The sequence below is a fragment of the Hevea brasiliensis genome, chromosome 16 (assembly GCF_030052815.1).
Source record: "Hevea brasiliensis isolate MT/VB/25A 57/8 chromosome 16, ASM3005281v1, whole genome shotgun sequence".
NCBI lineage: Eukaryota > Viridiplantae > Streptophyta > Magnoliopsida > Malpighiales > Euphorbiaceae > Hevea > Hevea brasiliensis.
In genome coordinates this window covers 53,491,122-53,507,280 of record NC_079508.1, presented here as the reverse complement: position 1 = coordinate 53,507,280, position 16,159 = coordinate 53,491,122, and the positions used below count along the sequence as shown (strand labels likewise).

Below are 16,159 nucleotides of genomic sequence, written 5' to 3'. Positions count from 1 at the left end.
CTTAAAATCACCTAGATTTAGAAATAAACTAGGACTTTAAGAGGAATTAATTATTGGTTACAAAACTTAATGGGTTCTAAAGTAATCAAATACATACGAAAGTAGGTTTGGTTATTTTAGAATACACTTTGATTTGCTTGAAAAAGATATCAAAGGGATTTAGAATCAATTTCCTTCAAACTCTATTTTTCCCTAAAAATTGGAATGCCCAAGACAAATCCCAATTAATTTATGCATAAACCCCCCAACTCTGGAATCACTTTCACCATAATTAGACTTTCGTTTAAATTACCCATTGTTAATTTTAGTTTAATTGCGAACTAGAATTAGAATTTATTTGTTTGCTCTTTACCCATTTCAATTAGATTAATCAATTTACCTTGCTCATTTACATTTACCATTTATTCATTAATCATTAGCCCAAATAATCGCTTCATTCATAGTTTAGTAATCAAACAGCAAATCCTCGTGGGAACGATACTTGATTCATCACTTTATTACTTGATACGACCCGTATACTTGCGGATTCACCACATCAAGTTTTTGGCGCCGTTGCCGGGGATTTGATTTTTGTTTGATATTGAACAATTGTTTGTTTGGTTAATTTGGGCATTTTATTTTATTTCTTTTTACCATTTACTTTGAGAATTTGTTTATTTTTGTTTTTCGGGTGCATTATTTTATGAGAAGGACAAAAAGTGAAGAAATCAATTTATTCTTTGACCCAGAAATAGAAAAGACAGCAAAAGCTTTAAGAGTAGAATTTAAGAGGAGAAAAGCTGAAATTAAAGCTCAACAACAACAAGAAAGAGCACAAGAGCAAAGAGGAATTACAAGAAGAAATGGCCAACAACAACAACAATAACAACCGCTCTGTGAAAGATCATGCCTATCCTAACATTGGAGATTTCATGCCAAGTATCACAAGACCAAGGGTAGAAGCTAATAATTTTGAACTGAAGCCTGCACTCTGTCAGGTCAACAATCACAATTTGGAGGAAATCCAAGTGAAAGTCCACATGTGCATCTAGCACACTTTCTTGAGATCAGTGATATGTTGAAGATAAATGGAGTTTCTGATGATGCAATTCGACTCAGATTATTTCCTTTTTCTCTGAAAGACCGAGCTAAAGAGTGGTTACATTCTTTGCCACCGGGTTCTATCACAACATGGGATGAACTTTCTCAAGCATTTTTAGCTCAATATTTTCCACCAAGCAAGACAGCTAAGCTGAGAAATGAGCTGACTTCTTTCAAACCTAGAGATGATGAGAGCTTGTATGAAGCATGGGAGAGGTACAAGGATTTGCAAAGGAGATGTCCACATCATGGGATTCCTAAATGGATGCTTGTTCAACACTTTTACAATGGAGTTTCACCAGCCATTAGAAGTACAATTGATGCATCTTCTGGAGGTGACCTTATGGAGAAATCTGAAGATGAAGCTTTTTCTGCTCTTGATAAAATTGCTTATAACAACTACCAATGGAGTTGTGAGAGGAATGAGATCAAGAAACTAGCTGGTATGTTTGAGCTTGATGCCATGAATATGATTAATGCTAAGTTTGATGCTTTGACAAGGAAAATGGACAAGCTAAGCATGAAAGTAGATTCTTCAGCCGGAGGTTCTAGTAATTCAGTAGAAGTTGGAGCTGCAAATGTCAATTGTGCAGCAGATTTTTCTACACTTAATCAAGATTTTTCAAGTGAGCAAGTGGATTATGTGGGGAACTACAATCAAAGACCAGGTGGTAACTCATTTTCTGCAACTTATGATCCAGCATGGAGAAACCACCCCAATTTCTCTTGGGGAGGTAGACAAGGGCAAAATCAGAATTTTCAGCAACCTTCTGGATATCAACAAAATCAGAATTTTCAGCAGAATAGAGGCCCCCCTCCTGGAATTTCTAAACCTCAAAATGCACCTGCTCCACCTCTACCACAACAAGCACAACTAGACAAGACAGCTAGATTGGAATCTATGATTGAAACTCTACTTGTGAGCCACCAAAGTCAACAAGAAATGATTTCTCAATTAGCATCTAAAGTAGATCAAATGGCAACACACAATAAGATGTTAGAGAATCAAATAGCTCAACAAGCTAGCTCTTCAAGTAACAAAGCATTTGGGAAGCTCCCTAGCCAGCCAGAAAATTCAAGGGAGCATTGCAAGGCTATTACATTGAGAAATGGAAAAATATTGGAAAATGGAGATAAAAAAATTGAAGAGAAAGTTGAAGAAGAGGAAAATAGAGAAGGAGACGAACAAACTGAAGCTGAAGTTAGAATTGAAGCTGAGAAAGAAAATTCAATGGAAGAAAAAGGAAGTAAGGAGAGGGAGAGCAAAGAAGAAGAGCCTAAATATGTTGCACCTAAAGCCTACATGCCACCTTTACCATTCCCACAAAGATTTCAGAAAGCAAAATTGGATAAACAATTTGGGAAGTTCTTGGAGGTATTGAAGTCTTTGCATGTGACTATTCCTTTCACTGATGCCTTAGCACAAATGCCTTCATATGCTAAATTTTTGAAGGAAATTTTATCTAACAAGAAGAAATCAGAGGAATTTGATACTGTAGCTCTCACGGAAGAAAGCAGTGCTATTTTGCAAAATAAGCTTCCACCCAAACTGAAAGATCCTGGAAGTTTCTCCATACCATGTCACATTGGGGATATCAGTATAGATAAGGCTTTATGTGATCTTGGAGCCAGTGTTAGTCTGATGCCATTGTCTATCTATGAGAAAGTGAAGATTGGAGAAATGAAGCCTACTACCATATCACTACAGTTAGCAGATAGGTCTATTAAATTTCCAATTGGGGTGATTGAGAATGTTCCTCTGAAAGTTGGAAAATTTTTCATACCAGTGGATTTTGTGGTATTGGAAATGGAGGAGGATGTACACATACCTATTATTCTTGGCAGACCTTTCCTTGCTACTGCTGGAGCTGTGATTGATGTAAAAAATGGGAGGCTTACATTAGAAGTTGGGGAAGAGAAAGTTGAATTTAATTTGTTTCAAGCAATGAAGAAGAAAGATGATTCAAACTCATGCTTGAGAGTTGATGTGATAGATGAAGAGGTTAGAGAAATGCTTAAAAAGCAACATCCTAAAGATCCCTTAGAAGCTTGTTTGGTTCATAACATCAAAAAAGGGGATGAGATTGAAGAAGCTGCAGAATATGCTACAATTTTGGAAGGAAATCCACCATTGCCTATGGCTGATATTGAAAAGATTGGGAACTTGAAGCAAGAAACAATTTCATCATCAAAGCTTGAGAAAAGTGAAGCACTTAAGGTAGAGTTGAAACCTCTTCCAACAAATCTCAGGTATGCTTTTCTAGGCCAAGATTCTACATATCATGTGATTGTTAGTGCTAAATTGACTGATTGTGAAGTTGAAAAATTATTGAGAGTTCTTAGGAAGCATAGAAGGATAATTGGTTATACCATTGATGATATTAAAGGAATACATCCTTCTGTGTGTATGCATAGAATTTTGTTGGAAAATAATCATAAAGCCTCTCGAGAGTCACAAAGGAGATTGAATCCAAATATGAAAGAGGTTGTGAAAAAGGAGATCTTGAAATTGCTTGATGCAGGTATTATTTACCCTGTTTCTGACAGCAATTGGGTAAGTCCAGTCCATGTTGTACCTAAGAAAGGGGGCATCACAGTAGTGAAAAATGAAAATGATGAACTAATACCTACAAGGATCAGAATCGGATGGAGAATGTGTATAGACTATAGGAAATTGAATAATGCAACCAGAAAGGACCATTTTCCATTACCATTTATAGATCAAATGCTTGAGAGACTAGTTCATCATTCTTATTTTTGCTATTTGGATGGCTATTCAGGGTTCTTTCAGATCCCTATTCACCCAGATGATCAGGATAAAACTACCTTCACATGTCCTTATGGTACCTTTGCATATCGAAGGATGCCATTTGGACTATGTAATGCCCCTGCTACATTTCAAAGATGTATGATATCCATATTTTCTGACATGATTGAGGGTATTATGGAAGTATTCATGGATGATTTTTCTGTGTACGGTAAATCTTTTGATGAATGCTTATCTAACTTGTCTAAGGTTTTGCAGAGATGTGAAGAGTTCAATTTAGTTTTGAATTGGGAAAAGTGCCATTTTATGGTACAAGAAGGAATTGTTTTGGGACATCTTGTGTCAAATAGGGGTATTGAGGTGGATAAATCAAAGGTAGAAATTATTGAGAAAATGCCACCCCCAACATCTGTGAAGGGAGTGAGGAGTTTCTTGGGGCATGCTGGATTTTACAGGAGATTCATCAAGGATTTCTCTAAAATTTCTAAACCTCTTACCAATTTATTAAGTAAAGATGTGGAATTTAATTTTGATACTAATTGTATGAATGCTTTTTGCAGGATAAAGGAAGCTTTGATATCTGCTCCTATTATGCAGCCACTCGATTGGTCATTACCTTTTGAGTTAATGTGCGATGCTAGTGATTATGCCATTGGGGCTGTTTTGGGACAAAGGAGAGATAAGAAGGTGTATGCAATATACTATGCAAGTAGGACCTTGGATGATGCTCAAATAAATTACTCTACTACAGAGAAAGAGTTTTTGGCAGTGGTATTTGCAGTAGATAAATTCAGGTCCTATCTTGTGGGGTCAAAGGTAATAGTGTACACGGATTATGCAGCTATCAAGTATCTCCTTCAGAAAAAAGAGGCTAAACCTAGATTGATAAGGTGGGTGCTACTCCTTCAAGAGTTTGACTTGGAAATTAAAGATAAGAAAGGAGTAGAAAATGTGGTAGCGGATCATCTATCTAGATTGAGGCAAGAACAAGGAGATGATTTGGGAAAAGAGCCCCCAATAGATGATTATTTTCCTGATGAGCAACTGTTAGTAATCATGAATGCACAAGTCCCTTGGTATGCAGATTTTATGAACTATCTAGTGTGTGGAATCCTTCCACCTGATCTAACATGGCAGCAAAAGAAGAAATTTCTTTTTGATGTGAAGGATTATGATTGGGAGGAGCCATTTTTGTTTAAGAGATGTGGAGATGGGCTGATTAGAAGATGTTTAGCTGATGAGGAGATAGGGAATGTTATTAAAGATTGCCATTCTTCACTTTATGGGGGTCATATGAGTGTGACAAAGACTGCAGAAAAAGTTCTTCAAGCAGGGTTCTTTTGGCCACACATGTTTAAGGATGTGAGGAAGTTTGTAAATGCATGTGATAGGTGTCAAAGGATGGGTAATATCTCAAAGAGAGATGAAATGCCCCTCCAAAATATATTGGAAGTGGAACTATTTGATGTGTGGGGCATTGATTTCATGGGACCTTTTCCATCGTCCTTGGGACACAAATACATTTTAGTTGGAGTAGATTATGTGAGCAAATGGGTTGAAGCTATACCATCTCCAACTAATGATGTTAGAGTTGTGATTAAATTCCTTAAAAAGTTCATTTTTACAAGATTTGGAACTCCACGTGCCATTATAAGTGATGGAGGTTCTCATTTTTGCAACCATCAATTTGAAAGATTATTACAAAAATATGGAGTGAAGCATAAGATTGCAACACCCTACCATCCACAAACTAGTGGTCAAGTGGAGATCTCCAATAGAGAGCTGAAAAGAATTCTTGAGAAAACAGTGAATAGTTCAAGAAAAGATTAGTCACTAAAGTTAGATGATGCTCTTTGGGCCTATAGAACAGCTTTTAAAACTCCTATTGGAACTACCCCATTTAGATTAGTTTCTGGGAAAGCTTGTCATTTACCTTTGGAGTTGGAGCATAAAGCATATTGGGCCATAAGGACACTGAATTTTGACTTAAAAACTGCAGGAGAAAAAAGAATGCTGCAACTAAATGAACTTGAGGAACTTAGATTGGATGCTTATGAAAATGCCAAGCTTTACAAGGAAAGAACTAAGAGATGGCATGATAAGCATATTAGGAGGAAAGAATTTCAGGAAGGTGATGTTGTTCTTCTATACAACTCTAGGTTAAGGTTATTTCCAGGAAAATTAAAGTCAAGATGGTCAGGGCCCTACACTGTTATAAAAGTATACCCCTATGGAGCTGTTGAGATAGGCAATGAAACCTCAGGGACTTTTAAAGTTAATGGGCAGAGATTAAAACATTATATTGTTGGAGAACCCACACAAAAGGTTGTAGAGATTTCATGGCTTAGTTCTCCAATCAGGGATACTTAGGTGAATTGGAGTGGAAGGTCAAGCTTAAGACCTTAAACAAGCGCTTCTTGGGAGGCAACCCAAGCATATCCTTTTATAGTTCATTAATTTTCCATTTCACTTCATTTTCAGTTTTTACCCTCATTAAACTCAAAAGTGACATTTGTTTATCTTTTGTAGGTCATTCATGAAGATGGGGCAAGTTTACACTTGTGGCAAAAACAAAGAATTGAAAGGAAGCAAGTATAAGCAAAATTCTGCAATTTATCCAGTGCCTGTGAACAGTAACACCTTTAAACCTGTGCTAAATTGCTGATATTGCAATATACTTGATAGCACATGTTTGATTGTGTGTTTTGTGTAAATTCTGTGAAATGCAACTTAGATGAGGATCAATTTTGATATTTAGGACTGATGTGAGCTTTATTGAAGTGCAAAAATAGTGTTTGTTAAGTTTTACCTTTTAGTGTATATATAATTTTGTAGTCTGATAGGAATTTGCATGTTTTTGTTTGAATTGCTACTAGTTTTTGAAATCTGCAGATTTTTGTTACTGTTCACGCTACTGTTCATGCTGCTTAAGAAGTCAATTTCTATGTATTTTCTGCAATTTTTGATTGATTAGAACTTGTCTCAAATGCTGCTGAAAATGTGCTTTTGGTATAAGTTTAGGAAGAAGACCATTTCATTAAGTGTGCAAAAAGGTAATCACAATTAGTGCCTTGATTGAAAAATGTTTGCATGAGCTAAATGGAAATATATTGTGTTTGATGAGTGCTTAGAGATGATGAACTTAAATCCCTCAATTTTATGGTGTTTGTGTGTATTTGGTAATTGCTGAGGGTCATAATAGAATTCCATAGCTTTTGGACTGTTTTTGGTAAGCAAAACCATAATTTTTCCCAAAATCTGCCGAAACTTGCTGATGACATTGCTTGTCAAGCAGAGTTTTAAGCAAATTCTGCTGAACCTTATGCTTAACCCCAAGCATGACCCATATTACCACAAGTCTGCCCCACAATTTAAAATAGCCCAAAATGTCCGCCAATTTTCCAAAAGCCTCGCTCACACTCCCGATAAACCTCGTCGACTCCTTTCCCACGCCATTTTTTTCGGCAATCTTTTCAAGAAGCCGAAAGGTTTATTTCTTTTCATTAAAATGGTAAGAACTAAAATGTGGTCTTCCCACAAACCCAAACTCTGTAGATTTCAACATTCTATCAAATCAAAAATGGGTATTCCATCCTCATTGCCCACAAACCCTAACCCCAGCCCCAGTCCGTCACTCTCTCAGTCACCGCCACCACAAATGCCGCCATTACCTCAATCGCCACCACCTCAGTCACCACCACTACCCCCAAGCCAAATACCACCTCTCATTCCATCGACTCCCCTCTCGCCGCAAACTGAACCGCAAAATGAAACACCAATTCTCGACACCCATTCCCCAGAACCAGTGCCTGAGCCTGCGCCTACTCAAGCGAAAACTAAAGACAAAACTAAAAGGGCTGCAGGTAGACCCAAGGAAACCCCTGTCGGAAAATGGAAACGAGTACCCTCTATTCCTTTCGACCTAAATTCTCCACCTCACCGCCCTTCCGAACTACCAAAGAAAAGGACTGTGTCTTCCTCGCAAACACCAAAGACCAGTGGTCCAATCACCAAGACTCGCCTCCCTTACACTCTCCAGCACCTGCGTCATCTGCCGATAATATAGAGGAGGTAATTTCTCCATTACCTTGGGCTTTTAGGGATATGGATATGAAAAATGCCTATGAGAAATTAGTTTCTAAACCTATTTTGGCAAACAAGTATATGGATGAGCAGATTTTGAAAGAATTAGGCATTTATGACTCTGTATTTGCCTATTTGGATGTCAAGAATGGACTGATTTTGCTAAAATTAGGGAACCAGTGTACAAGGATTTGACCCTGGAATTTTTAAGTTCCTTAAAGCTGAATTTCAAACCAACAGTGCCTGAACATAAAGATGTGATATATTTTCGATGTGCTGGAATTGATAGGGAGTTAGACATGGATGCTATGAATGCAATTTTTGGTTTTCAAGATTCGGGGTATAAAAATATTGAGTGGCAGCAAACTGTTTATGACCCTGTTCAATTCTGGAAGGATATTGCACCTTTTGGGGGTTACTATAGACAGAGGACTGCAAAAGCCTCTAGGATAGTTGATCATGTATTGAAATACCTCCATAGGTTCATTTCTTAATCGCTTTAGGAAGGGGACACGAATAAGATTGTGGGTGCTGGTGACTTGTTTCTCTTATGGTGCATGAAGGAGAGAAAACAAGTAAGCACAGCCCATTTCATAGCTACTCATTGGCATCAAATTGTCACGAAGCATACTAAAGGTAGTATAGTTTTTGGGGGGTATATAACTGCTATAGCAAACTCATTTAGCTTTGATGCTAGTCTATATAAATTGCTGCCAGTTTCTGGGGAATCATATATAGACAGCACAATGTTGCTGCATATGGATGTTTGTGAGAAAATAGGCCATACCTATACTCTGTTACAGCAGCATCCTGATGCCACTGGTACTACAGACCCCACTACCTTTGCACCAGCAGAACCATAACCAACCAAGTCTATCCCACAGTTTTCAGCAGACATTTTGTCCCTCTTAAGATCCTTGGAATCCAGAATAGCAAGTTTCACTGTCCAACCATCTGTTCCCTCACCTGACACCACAGAAATTCTTGCAACCTTGAAGAGCTTAGAAATCAAAATTGAAACCATGGGTCAGCAGCAGGTTAACCAAAAGAAGAAGCTAGAAAAGAAACTTAAAAAGAGATTTTTATCTCTTAAAAAGAAACAGAAGCAACATCAGCTTCAAATGTTGGAGCTTTACAACAAACTGGCCCAATCCTACAACAATTTATATCATTGGGGCCAAGCCATGTTTCAAGAAATGAAAGACCTCACAGAAAATTTGGAAACTGCTTCTGAAGCTTTGGATCACAATGAACCTACTGCAGAACCTGAAGCAGATCCTGACGCAGCACCAAAGCCTTGACAGCAGAGCTTGATCAGTAGCAATAGTTCTAATTTCTGTTTTAGGTTTATTTTGTAATCTGTTTATTTTAATCTTCAAACTTTGGTAATAGTTGTAATACTTTGGTAATTAGTTTTTATGATTATACCTGCACTTCTTTCTTTTAGTTTACTCTATTTTATTTTCTGCTATGGACATGGTTACTCTGTGAATGCTTTTTGGTTTAATTTTTTTTTATTTAAATGTTAGATTTTATTTCTTTACATTTTTTCATTTTCTTGCACATTATTTTTGCACTTTATCTTTTCTTCAATCCTAATTTTGTTGACATTGATGAGTTGCACAATTTTCTTTGAGCCGCATCTGTTTCACATCATTTAGAGGTAACAGTTTACCCTTTTACTATTTATGATTATGGTATGTTGCCAATGCTTATGCTTTCGCTTTACCCTACGCAACAGGTTAAGCAACATCTTAAGCAGTGTAAATTCATACATTTGGGATACCTTTCCACATTTTTCTCTCTAAAGCTTCATTGTTAATATCATTTTGAGCTAATTTTGAAACACTTGAGCTTATATTGATTTAATCCCCAATTGTATATATTTCATTCATTGATTAGTTCACACAATTTTGCCCATATTTGCATTCATTTTAGACATTGAGGACAATGTTTCATTTGAGTTTGGGGGTGAGGGCAAAATTTTTGCAAAATTTTTAAAAAATTTTCTTTAAAATTTTCATGCATTCATTTATTGCATTTCTTTCATCCATATATAGATAATCCATACACTTTTACATATACCACACACATGTCTATACCCATATACATACATTTGCATATAGTTTTCATATAGATTATACTTAGTTTTAATTTGATTTATGCATTCATTTTAGGATCATGCATATCATAAAAATAAATTTTTACCTTGTCCTTAGAGGATTGAGAGTTGCTTTGAAGAGCAATTAAGCTTACTTTTAGAAGGGTTTGATGGATTGAAAGTTCTAGATAGGTGCAAAGTTATTAGATTCTTGCTTTAGTTTATATCTTCTTAGCCAAGGGCCACCCAATCAATTGCATTGACTTTGAGTGCCTAGAGAAAACTCTAGGGTAAGAAATAGCTAATTGATGTCTCACCAATCCTAGAACAATCTTTCTAAACCTTTCAAGGCGAAATCATAGCATGCACTTGAAAAAGAAATGATCAAGGCATTCTTTGAATTTTAAACCCATATTTTAGCCTTAGCCAACCTCACTTCAAAATTTCCCTTTGGAACCAATTTGAGCCTATATTTATCCCTCTTATTTCTTTAAAACCCACATTAATGCCTAGCCATAAACCCAAACACTTACCTACCCTCCATGAGAATAATTCTTTGAGTGATAGATACACATAAAAAAAGAAAAAAAAAAGAAAAAAAAATATATATAACAATTAGTTGGGAGAAGTGACTAAAATAAAAAGGTTAGCAAATTCAATTATAGTATGTAAAGTAATTCACCACCCAAGTACACAAAGAAATGAGTTTGGGGGTGAATTGAAAGGGACAATTATAATTCAAGTAAATGTTTTTTATGTAGTCCCTATAAAAGCTTCAAAATTATATGCTAGCATTGGTGAAAAGTTGTAAAGTTCCTCCTCCCAATTGATTACACGTAAAAAAAAAAATAAAAAAATAAAAAAAATAAAAATATATTTTGTGTATCTTGATCTTTTAATAATTTGATTATTCTCATATTTTGTTACCTTTATCCTTTTCTTGTTAGCCACATTATCACCCCCCTTAGCCCCATTACAACCCTTGAAAGTCCTTTTGATCTTTTGATGGTGTTTTGCTACATTAGTGGAGATTGGAATAGGAGAATTGCCTATGGGATTGTGATATCACTAATACATTCATTTACTTCCATCATTATTTGGGACACTTTAGTTTATGGATTACCCTATAGTCTATTTAGGCATGATTATTCTTTGTGATTGATTGGTTTGGGTTTAATGATATGGATAATTGACCCAAGGCTAAGCGGTGATAACTTTGGTAAGGATTGAATTCTTTGCATCTTGAAAGTGGGTATATGGTGTGTTGGTGGCTAAAGGTAAGCTTGAGAGTTTGGATAAGTAATTTTCACAAATTTAAGGTAAGGTACCCTAAATTGTATTAATTGTTTTAATTTGCTTGAGGACAAGCAAAGGTTTGAGTTTGGGGGAATTTGTTATACTCAATTCATATAGGCATTTTAGGGTAGTTTTGCATTCATTTTGCCCTCATATTTTAGTATATTTTATATTTTTAGCTTTATTTTATCTTATTTGTTAATTTTAGATACTTTATATTTGATTTTCGTAATTTTTGTTGTTTTGATAGGATTTTGTGGCAAATCGAAGATCAATGAGTGCAATAGGAAATAATTTGAAGAGATTTAAAGTTCTTTAAGCATGGAGGAAAGTTGAAGAAATCAAGCCTTGAAAGAGCAAACTAGCCGAAATTTGCTTAAGACTTTGCTTAAGGTCATGCTTAGGGTAAAGCGGCAGTACTTAAGGAGCAGCACAAGTCAAGCACCAGCAGAAGAGTCCATTCTACTCTAAGTCTGCCGAAATTTGCTAAAGGTCTGCTTAACCTTAAGCAGACAGTGCGACCAGAGGCTAAGATTTGCTAATAAGCTGCTTAGGGTTAAACCGAACCCTAAGCAGAATGCCCAGAACGTGAATAGTGCTGCTGACTTGGATAATTTTACACCTCATTTTCTATCCACTCCTTGTCTTTTATTACTTTTAGGGCAACTTTTAGGGACCATATAAATTCATCATTTCCTTATTTTTGCCACAAGAGGAAGGGGAGGAAAAACAAAAAGGAAAGAAAATTTAATAGAAAGAGAGAGAGAAGACGCCATTTTCTCTTGGGGAGGAGCTGCTGCACCAGTTTTGGAGCTCCAGAAACCAGAGACTTTGGTTCTTCCACCTGGGTTTTTCTATTTCAGTCCTCTTATCATGTTTTCCTTTACTTTTCCATCAATATTTCTTGTAAATACCATCATGAGTGAGTAATTTCTTTAGATTTCAGAGTTGGGAAATATGTCTTAGATTAATTTGTGGATTTGGACTGGGTATCTCCTTATTTTATATGAATATGAGTTTTGATTCCTTCCTTGTGTGCTTGATTTACTTGCCTAATGTTGGTACCCATTGGGTATTGTGTTAATCTTTGATTGAAGGACCGAAAGGTGAAAGTCATTGATGGGTAATCATGGATTGGAACTTAAAATCACCTAGATTTAGAAATAAACTAGGACTTTAAGAGGAATTAATTATTGGTTACAAAACTTAATGGGTTCTAAAGTAATCAAATACATACGAAAGTAGGTTTGGTTATTTTAGAATACACTTTGATTTGTTTGAAAAAGATATCAAAGGGATTTAGAATCAATTTCCTTCAAACTCTATTTTTCCCTAAAAATTGGAATGCCCAAGACAAATCTCAATTAATTTATGCATAAACCCCCCAACTCTGGAATCACTTTCACCATAATTAGACTTTCGTTTAAATTACCCATTGTTAATTTTAGTTTAATTGCGAACTAGAATTAGAATTTATTTGTTTGCTCTTTACCCATTTCAATTAGATTAATCAATTTACCTTGCTCATTTACATTTACCATTTATTCATTAATCATTAGCCCAAATAATCGCTTCATTCATAGTTTAGTAATCAAACAGCAAATCCTCGTGGGAACGATACTTGATTCATTACTTTATTACTTGATACGACCCGTATACTTGCGGATTCGCCACATCACTCGGTTCCTCAGGTTTTTTCCCGGTATTCTTTTCAACTGAAACACAAAATTTTACAATGTTTCAGTACTAGAACTTAACATAAATCCAAAATAAATTTAGCTTCACATTTACCTAGTTCTAACGTGTTAAATTCGACGTTCTCGAAATTTTTGTGTTTCGGGTTACTATTCACTACACTATTCAAGTCAAATAGTTGACTTTCTAAGGCTTAATAGGTATGAGAACTCCAACTTCACCCACATACCACATTTTGGTCACTAAACTTGGTTTTGGTTGTTTACTCAAATCTTAAGTCTTTTAGGCAAATTTGGTAAATTTCAGTTTTGGAGTCCTAAGTTGCACTGTTCCATTGGTCACTTTATTGTTGGAATTTGGCAAAACTTTCTTCATAGAAAATGTTCCCCATTATCTTAAGTTTATTCTCCTTTTTGAATCACCCCAATTGGAGTTTTGTAGCTCAAGTTATAGCTTAAATACGCCATCGTTCACGCAGATCGCTCATGCTGCAGATTTTGGTTCTGGCAGATTTTTTATCCAACTTCGTTCAATAATTTGATCAAGTTAAGTCCATAATTTGGTCTAATTTCCTTCATACGAAATGTTTTACTATGTCTAAGGTTTCCATCGGTTCAAGATTCACCTACATCGGAGTTTTCTAGAGAGAGTTATAGCCATTGAAACTTTACTGTTCAAATGGCAATTCTGTAGTTTTGCAGGTTCCGTAACTCAATTTTGCTCAATAATTTGATTAGGTTAATGGCACAATTTGGGTTGGTGTTCTTCATGAAAGTTTTAGATCTATATCTTATCTAATTACTGGTAAAATTTCAGGTCATTTTGACCTTCCTAGCTCGAGTTATGTCCAAATGAACAAATACTGTTCATTTGGTCAGTTTGTGCAGTGGCAGACTGCTCTTAACCAACTTTGGTCAATTGGTTCACTAGGTTTTGGTCAGTTTTTGGGCATGGTTCCTTAATGAAAATTGTGTCATTTTATGTCTATTTTCATCCCCAATTGGTGGCATATCAATTGGACTTGTAAAATTTCCGTTTTGGTCCTTCAAAGTTGGCTTGGTCGTGCTGCCAGCAGCATGACCATTCAACCTACGAATTTGACTTCCATTCTAATAATTCCCACACATCTCTTTTGGTCATTATTGACCATTTTTCACTTCACATTAGGTCAAATGTATCATTTACCAATTTCTCACAATTTTGCCTCCCAAACCCTAGGTCCAAACCCTAACTTTCATATCTTACTCACTTGTTGAATTCTAAATGCATTTTTAGTACTCATACCCTCACTTAACCACTTCATTATTTGTATCAAAATTACCCATTTCAACATTAGTTTGCTGCTGGCCAAAATTCCTAGGGTTTTAGATAGGTATGATTTTGCATGTTTTCATGTATTTCTAACCACTTTCATCTTACTTCTATACTTATAATTCAATCAAAATTAAGGAAGAGAGCTTACCTCAAATGGAGCTTTCCAACTTCTTGATTCTTCAAGCTTTTTTAAATTTTCCTCTTCCCAATCTTCTTAACAAGACTCAACTACAAGTTGTAATTAAGAAACTTATAAATTTTATGGCTCAAATCTTAGGTTTAAGAAGCTTTTTAGTGAGCTTCAATGGTGGAGGTTAAGAAAATGAGAGAGATGAGAGAGGAGATGAGAGTTGACGGAAATGAAGAAAAAAAAACCAATTTCTTTTCTTTTTATTTTGCTTATGGAATACCATAAAATCCAAATTTAATAATTCATTTAATTAATTCTTTTATGACATCATGCATGAGGTCATGCATGATGTCATCACCTTTTTTACTTTTTCATTTTCCTCTTTTTTTTTCTATTTTTCTATTAGTTCTTTAATTTAATTCTCGGCTCCGAAATTTTCTTTTCTCCGATTTTATTTGACAGTTAGATCAGGAGTCAGCTCTCGGGGTCAATTGACCAAATTGCCCCTCGCCGGTTCATCTCGGTTTGCAAGTAATTTCATATTTTTTCCGGCTCCCTGACCTAATTATTTGACTGGCTTAACAGTTCTTTTTCGTGATTTTCTCTTTTCCACTGTGTTTATAAGGGTCCTAAGGACCGCAGCGTCACATTTTACGGTTCGAAATTTGAGTTTAAAATGACTTCGCAGTCATTCCCGAGAAGGTCACCCATCGCTGTGACTCTCGGCTCGTTTAACTTCTTATGTTCTGTTTTTCTTATTTATACTTAACTACTTGAACATTACTAATTATTTGTGTTTATGATTTATCTAATTGTCTTAAGTATGGTTCTAATCCCCTTAATTGTCCGGACCGACACCGGTCACCAGAACAGTGAAATATACCAGGCTATACAAATAGGGGTGTTACATTGAGAGTTCTGATTGATTGTATCTTTATCTTTTTATCATAGTAGAACTTTTTTCTCTTGTCTTGCCCATAGACGTAGGCCTTATAGTTGAACCACGTTAAATCCTGTGTTATTCTTCTTCTCTTTTCAATACTGTGTGATTGTGCAATTTATGTTTATGCCTTAGATTTGCGTGCTTGTTATAACAAACTGGTATCAGGGCTTTGTGCGCAAAATCTAGGGTTTACAGATGGCGTCATCTTCAACGAAGTATGAGATGAAAAAGTTTGATGGTGGATTGAGTTTTAGTCTATGGAAGATTAAAATTAAATCTTCCTTAGTTCTACAAGGTCTGTGGAAGGCAATCGATGATAACTTTCCAGAAGGTATGAAAGAGGCGGAGAAGGCTGATCTAAAGGAGAGAGCCTTGAGTGCGATTTTCATGAGCGTAACTGATAATGTCCTATGCGAGATTACTAGTGAAAGCTCAACATCTGCGGCATGGAAGAAACTAGAGGAGTTGTACTCTGCCAAATCGCTGACCAACCGCCTGTATTTGAAGAAAAGGCTTTATAATTTGAGAATGAGCGAAGGTACGCCCATTAAAGAATATCTGGATGAATTCAATTCAATCAATATGGACCTGAAGAATATTGATATTGAGATTGATAGTGAGGATCAGGCCCTTATTGTTTTATGTTGTTTGCCACCCTCTATGAAACTTTTGTTGATACTCTGTTGTATGAGAAAGACAGTATTTCACTAGACGATATTAGTAATTCTCTAAAATCGAAGGAGTTGAAAA

The 16,159-nt window shown here is 35.8% G+C and overlaps 1 protein-coding gene and 1 non-coding gene across 2 annotated transcripts; one reads left to right on the top strand and one right to left on the bottom strand.

Annotated features, from left to right (window-relative positions):
* Window positions 1-1,228: 1,228 nt before the first annotated feature.
* Window positions 1,229-1,335, bottom strand: LOC131175044 (small nucleolar RNA R71). Its single transcript, XR_009145203.1, has one exon. It is a non-coding gene; the product is annotated as a small nucleolar RNA R71 (small nucleolar RNA).
* A 6,092-nt stretch (window positions 1,336-7,427) lies between these two features.
* Window positions 7,428-7,913, top strand: LOC131174663 (anther-specific proline-rich protein APG-like). Its single transcript, XM_058138415.1, has one exon. It carries the CDS (start codon window positions 7,428-7,430, stop codon window positions 7,911-7,913), a length of 486 nt encoding a protein of 161 aa, XP_057994398.1.
* Window positions 7,914-16,159: the final 8,246 nt, after the last annotated feature.

Bases quoted from the DNA above. Each gene is read 5' to 3' on its own strand.
- LOC131174663 (XM_058138415.1), top strand. From the start codon at position 7,428: ATGGGTATTCCATCCTCATTGCCCACAAACCCTAACCCCAGCCCCAGT.